Source organism: Myotis brandtii, unplaced genomic scaffold (genome assembly GCF_000412655.1).
Source record: "Myotis brandtii unplaced genomic scaffold, ASM41265v1 scaffold36, whole genome shotgun sequence".
Taxonomy (NCBI): Eukaryota; Metazoa; Chordata; class Mammalia; order Chiroptera; family Vespertilionidae; genus Myotis; species Myotis brandtii.
Genome location: NW_005363836.1, coordinates 5,106,893 through 5,113,955, shown reverse-complemented (window position 1 = coordinate 5,113,955; position 7,063 = coordinate 5,106,893). Strand labels below are relative to the sequence as shown.

The following is a 7,063-nucleotide window of genomic DNA, read 5'->3' as shown; positions in this document are numbered from 1 at the left end:
TTGGTCATAAGTCTGAGACTGGGCCTATTTTGCTAATTAAAATAAAGTTTTTAATTTGTGTTTTACACCTTTGTTGTACACCTTTGTTGTGACAGGGACTGAGTATTTCACATGTTCTTCAGATTACTTTAATACATGTATAAAATTAAATTTAGGAAGAGTGCAAAAATAAACGTGATGATTTTTGTGACTAAAAATTCTTAGGAAACTTATTAGAGTTGGAAGAAATCTTTGAGATGATATTCTACAAACCAGAAAACAGAAGAATAGAGGACTTAAATACCTTGTGCAAATTTTCAAAGCTATGAAGTTGCAGGGGTATGGAGTCCAGTGCTTTTTCTCCTGCACCACATTGATGCTGGGGCAACTTTTAGCTAATGATACTCAATTGAATCCCTGGGTACTTATTTAGATAATCAGATTGGGTTGGGAATGTAAGAGGGGAAAGGAGAAGTCTTAAGATCACTGGGAATTAAGGAAGTGAATTTTGGGGAAACCTCAGCTTCTGTTAAGGAAAAAAGACTTTGCATCCTTCTCCCATACTGGAACCCCCTTTTCACTCTACTTCTTCTGCCATTCTTTTAATGCCTGAGTTACCACCTTTACATTCTCAGACGTGTCTTAAACTTTTGCACGCCCTTGCAGTTCTGGAACATTGGTGAGATTCCTTCTCTGATCAGCACTCCAGAGGAGGACAGCTCCTCCAGGAAAATAAAAACTTTCCAAACCCCCAATCTGAGTGAGAAAGAATACAGCCAGTGGAACAGTTTCTGCAGGAAGCCAAGAAGCTACCCCTCTCCCAATCCCTCCAACATATGTGAGCGTGAACTTTCTGTTCTCTTTTCCCACAGCTCCAAGGGAACTGTCCTGCGTCCTCACTATAAAGAAGTTTAGGGCCGGAACTAGGTCATCCTTCCAAAGGGTCTGGTGGTGGGTTGCCTCTAGGATTTAATTTCTCTTCTCTCCACCAGCCTTCAGTTGGCCTTGTCCCTCTTCCCTTTTGGTTTCTCGCTGTCGCCTTCCCCAGCAACAGTGACGGGTGCTATCACGGGTTGGATTGGAGCTGGAGCTCAGACGGGACCCCGGGGGTGGAGGAGTGGGGGAGGGAAGTGTGGGTAAGGGGGAGGTCAGCTCTGGCGGGCGCTCTGGGGACCCTGCGCTGCCCCCTCCAGCAGCAGGAGCAGCACAGCAGCGTCAACAGCCGCAGCCACGGTGGCCACAGCAGCGTGAGAGTGAGGCTGGAAGCGCAGCGCAGCCCAGAGCCCAGGGACGCCGGCGCTTGCCCGAGCCCAGCGGAGCCGAGCGCGCAGCCAGGCCGCCACCGCTGCTGCCTCGTAGATGCCATCACAGCAACAAAGAGCTCGCTGAGCTGAGAGCCTTGGCGGCGAGAGCTCGCCTGGAAGGCTCGGCACCGTTTCCAGGAGCTGGGCTGCAGCCGCAGGAAGCGCCTGTAGGGTCTGGGGGAGGAGAGAGGGCAGAAGATGGCCCAGAGGAGAAAGCCCCCCAGCATCAAGGGTGAGTTCCGCTCTATTCCCACCTCGCGTCCCATCCCACCTCCCGCCTGAGGTCCTCCCCTCTGGCCTGCCTGTTTCCATCCAGACTCTACCAAGTGGGAGGCTGCCTGCCGGGGAAGAGTTTGCCTTCTCTGAGAGGTGGGGGCCCCCAGCGCTGCTGCACCCCCTTTGCCTCTGGGGACACTCTGAAGGAGTTTGTCCTCTTTTTGTGACCTGGGAAGAGCTGGAGACTCTCTGTCACCCCACCCCTTTTCTACCCCATGAGCTTGGGTATCTGTTGCACCCTCCTCCTCTCTCAGGGTAGTCAAGGTAGTGGGAAGAGAAGCGACTCTGGGCTCCTAGAGTCTCATCCAAAAAGGAATGAGGCCGTGTGTGTGTGTGTGTGTGTGTGTGTGTGTGTGTGTGTGTGTGTGAGAGAGAGAGAGAGAGAGAGAGAGAGAGAGAGAGTTTTTCTGTGGTCTCTTCTATTCCCTCCTCCCAACCTCCCCCTCCTCTAGGGTAACTAGTTCTGCATCCATTTTCCCAACCTCCATTCTCAGGAGGAGATAGGAGTTGTCTGGCTCTCCTTTTCCTCCGTGGTCAAGGGGACTTGCTGCCAGCCGGTCATCGCAGGCTATTTCCCTGTATCCGACTGCCTAGGCGGCAGTGACTCCAGCTGAGCAATCCCCCTGTTGCTCCTTCGGAACCAGGGCTTCCGAAGTTGGAAAGTTCAGGGGGAGAAGCGACAGCTGGGAGGGCAAGGAAGACCTTGTTGCTGGGGTGACTTGAGGCATCTTGGCGTGATCCAGGCTGAACTTGGGAGGGAGCCTCCTGGGTGGCATCGCAAAGCACCGTGCGTGTGCGTGTGGGAGCAGGGGCGCTGGCAGAGGTTATCTCTCGCCCGGCTCCCGAGCTCCCGCTGGGAACCGGCAGTGCCCAGGAGGTGCCCGCAGCACTGCGGAGAGAGCAGGCAGCTCCGCGCCATGCCGGGCGGGGAAGCCTGTGCTGGGGAAACTGGACCTGGACCCTGTGGGGAGGAGGAAGCCGAGGCGTTTGAAGTTAGAGTTTGACCCAATGGGGCTAATGGCCCAGGAGGCGAGACGTACTGCGCGGCGGGGTTAGATAAAATCAGGACCAGGACTCGGAGATGGGAGGGTGTATTATTAAATACATCGGCTTGATCCACAGCAGCATGCTCGGCTTAGGCATGCTTCTCGCTCTTCTCCCCCAAGTCTTGCCTGTGGGAGCTTAGCTCCACTCTAGAGGTCACTAGGGGGACACAAGTTTATCTTGGTGCTGCAGCTTGCTTTTTAATTCCACCGGAGTGCTCAAATCACTTATTGGAAAGGGTTTAAAGCCACGACCCTGAATCTTTTGGAACGTGTTACTACAAAACACCGGGGATGTTCTGCTTGAAACAATAATATATGTGTAATAATTTTATTGCAGTGCATTTCTTTAAAAACATTACAGCTCCTGTAAAATAGAAGAGGCCTTAACAGACTGATTTCCCCCTCTCCTAATGAGTTAGCACACGTTTATAGCAGTGGATGACTAAAGAATGAGAATGCAGTCATCAACAGTTTCCTTACCGTAATATGAAAGAATTAGTCTGAACCCAGATTGACAAGGTGCATTAGCTGCACTTTTGGTTCACTCGCTTTTTATGGAACCATATGGCACCATGAAGGAAACAGAAGGATTGGTTTTCAGCACTGCTGATGTGGCTAGCCATTGGCAGGAATGCATTTCATACCCACCCCAAACCTTGCAGATTGTAAATGGTCCGTGAAGAGTGGAAAAAAATGTTAGAGTTTTGCAGTACATGCTGGCTAGAGACAACCTCACCCTTGAAATTAATATTGATAGAAACACAAAAATATATGAATGAGACCAAATTAATGAGAAGTGAACTCTCTCTAGAATGAGGTTTGATTTAAAGATACCCTTGTTCCCCCCCCCCCCCCAAAAAAAACACCAAGAACTTTTTGTGTTTTGTATGCTAAGATTGTGTGTATTTTCTTAAATTTGATAGTGAAATAATTGAAGAATGGTAGTTAGCAGAGTTCTGTTATTTAAGTGTTCATTGTTCCTTTTGAAGAATTAATGATCAAGCTTTCCTAGGGCAGTCTCAGTCTCAAGAAATTTTATTCAGTTCTTTAAAAATAATGTTTACTCATGCTATGTGTTTTTCTTAAAGAGATAGTTATTGAGCTCTTATTGACTTGTGTTTATCTCTCTCTTGACCGATGTTAAGTTTCTTTTTTTGTTACCAGTTTATTTAATATTTTCTTAGAAGGAATGATACTTTTTTTAATCCTTGGGGTTTCAATTTAGCAAAGCAGGATTAATTGTGATATTTTATAGTTAACAAAAGCAACCTCAGGAAGCTGTAATCCATTGACTTGCCTCAATTTTGCCTCTTTTTTAAAAAATATATTTTTTGATTTTTTTACAGAGAGGAAGGGAGAGGGATAGAAAGTTAGAAACATTGATGAGAGAGAAACATCAATCAGCTGCCTCCTGCACACTCCCTACTGGGGATGTGCCCGCAACCAAGGTACATGCCCTTGACCGGACTCGAACCTGGGACCCTTGAGTCCGCAGGCTGACGCTCTATCCACTGAGCCAAACCGGTTAGGGCTCAATTTTGCCTCTTAAGAGGAGAGCTCTACAAAAGCACCTGCCTGCAGGCTTGCTGAACTGCTCTCAGACATCTGCTTCTAAGCTACAACCACTAAACTGGGACTGCCTGGTAGAAACCCAAATGCTAAAAAATTTTTAGGTTTTTTTTTTTTTTTTTTTTTTTTGGCGGAATACCGGGGTGAACTCTGCTGGATAATAAACTATAGGTTTAGCAATACATTCCATGCTGTGTTGGTTATCATTTTTGAAATCTGCTTCTCTGCTTAGCTACACTGCATGTGGAGAGAGATTATTCATTGGAACATGTGACAGGCAAGTTGTTCATTGGCTTCTGAAGTCTTAGCAATAGAGATTACATGTCTAGAACAGCTAGAAACTGGCAAAAAGGAAATGCAGTTTATTAACATCAACAGAAGAATACAGTGAGTTGGCCATATTTCTCAAAGGAGACCAGCATTTATTTGTGATAACCTCATCCAAGGACAGCTTTGCAAAAAGGCAAAGGGAATATTTATCAAGCCAATATTTATAATGTTTTCATGAAGAATGCTGTAGTCCATGGTCAATAAAAGTCTTATAAAAATGTTAGTTATGTTAGTCATAATGATATTAACACTCCCCACTTTTCCAATATTACTACAAGGACTTTTTACTCAATTACTTAAGTTTAAAAGTTAAGTTATGCCTGGGTCATCTATTTGTGCATTCATTTAGTACTTATTTATTGAGCACTGAATATGTACCAGCTTCTGTGCAAAACGCAGAATGCAATGATGAACATAGTAGACAATGAAGAGTGTAGTAGGAGGGAGGCTAGGATGAGCAGGTAAACAAATACATGAATAAGAAAATACACAGCGATTAATACCATGAATAAAATAAAATGTTTTTCAAGAAAGTGATTGTGAGCTCACTTTAGATTGTCTGAAGAGGTGACGTTTAAACTGGGAACCAAATGATGACGTGCAATTTGTATGCCAAAAATGAGAACATAGCACTACAGGCTTTAAGGTAGGAATGAGGTTGCAGCTTGGCCTGTTCAAGTGTAGGTGAAAGGTCTGTTTGGCAGAATTGTAGTATGTGAGGTAGAGCCAGGTTGGGAGAGGCTAGATCTTTTGGACTCTAAACAAAAGTAGGTTTTATTTTAAGTGCAGTGGGAAGTCGATTAGATACTCATTGGATGTTTGGGGTTACAGTCCTATCTTTGAGGGTAGTTTCAGGGAGAGCAGCTTTTCTATATCAAGTCCCTAGGCCAAGTAGAGCTACCCAATGGACTTCATTTTTCTAAAAGGTCCAATTATACTCAAATATATACTCACCTGTTATATTCACCAAAATACCTATAATATTTTGGGCTCTGGTGTTGATAGCATCTCTAGGAATCTGTTTTTTGTGGTTTTGTTTTTTTTCTTAAAAAAAAATCTTAAAGAAAATGAAGACTAATTCAACATTTTAGTAAAGATTAACAGGTTAGTCACCCACCTAGCAAGCAAGTAAATCTTAAGAAAAACATTTTGTAGTGTTAGAAGGGAGGATTATAAAGAGTCTGAAATGTTACTGAGCAGTCGGCAGAATGCAGAAGGCAGCATGAGGAGTTCCTAGGTAATGAAAAGGGAGCCAGGGAAGAAGAGTTGGGGAAGGGGATGTGGGAAAACCCCTAAGACAACATCAGCCAATTCATGATTTTGCCAAGAGTAGCAGAAGCCTGATGTGAGAGTGTTCCAAGAGAAACACTCTAATCCAAGAACAAAGGGAGTTCAAACCAGGGTACCTTTATGTTTTTGACTGATCTTTTACTTGTGAAGCATAACAAAAACATACAGGCTTTTATGTATTTTTTTATTTTTGTTAATCCTCACCTGAGGGTATTTTCCCATTGACTTTTAGAGAGTGTGGAAGGGAGGGGGAGGGACACAGAGAGAAACATCGATGTGAGAGAGACACTTTGACTGGTATTGATTGGTCACCTCCCACACATTCCCTGACTAGGGATGGGGATTGAGCCTGCAATCGAGGTACGCGTCCTTGAAAACATATAGGCTTTTAAAAGATGTCTTTGATTTTACTTAATCATCATTAGCTTTTTCTTATAGAGTACAAATCTCACAGATGAAAAGAATTTAATGATGAAAACTGCCATTTGTCTTAGCCACTGTTTGGCTCAGTGGATAAAGTGTCGGTCTGTGGACCTAAGGGTTCCAGGTTCAACTCTGGTCAAGGGCAGATACCTTGGTTGAAGGCTTCTCCCTGGCCCAGGCCCTCGTGGGGGCATGTGCAGGAGGCAACCAGTCTATGTGTTTCTCTCACGTCGATATTTCTCTCTGTCTTTCCCTCTCTCTCTGAAAATCAATGGAAAAATATCCTTGGGTGAGGATTAAAACAAAAAACAAAAAACAAAACACCGCCATTTGTTCGGGGTGGCTGCTTGACTTCTAGTTAGCAGAGAAATTACACTTTTGGGTCTCTGATCTTACTGTAAAAGTGTTGATGGCTGGGAGTAGGGGGAATTGGGGTCTGTTGGATGATTTTCTGCCCTTTGAACATTTGTGACTAGAAGGTGTCATATTATTTAGGGAAGATATACATAATAATTATTTTAAAGCTCTCCACTGTCTTCTCCCAACTGCTTCTTTGCCAACGATTAACAATAAAATAAAAAATAAGAGAGTATCCTATTTTACTAAGCAAAATAAGCCAGAGAAAGATAAGTATCACATGATCTCACTCATATGTGGAATCTACACTAATAAAAGAGAAACATGGTAATTAGCGTACGACCGCTACCCTTTTCATTGGCTAATCAGTGAGTATATGCAAATTAACTGTCAGCCAAGATGGCGGCCGGCAGCCAGGCACTGAAGCGAGCAGGGAGGCTTGCTTGCTGCAGATTCCAACGTTCGCCGCCTCACTTGCCAGCCTCTCAG

General features: G+C 44.7%; 1 protein-coding gene across 2 annotated transcripts in view; it reads left to right on the top strand.

Moving 5' to 3' along the window:
* The first annotated feature begins 1,126 nt into the window (after nt 1-1,126).
* The window catches only part of SLC44A5 (solute carrier family 44, member 5), a 310,282-nt gene continuing 304,345 nt past the window's right edge, over nt 1,127-7,063 (top strand). For both annotated transcript variants that reach the window (XM_005871925.2, XM_014544352.1), the window contains exon 1: nt 1,127-1,515. In XM_005871925.2, the coding sequence (XP_005871987.1) occupies nt 1,482-1,515 (34 nt within the window). In that variant the 5' untranslated portion in view covers nt 1,127-1,481. The remainder of the gene's footprint in view (nt 1,516-7,063) is intronic.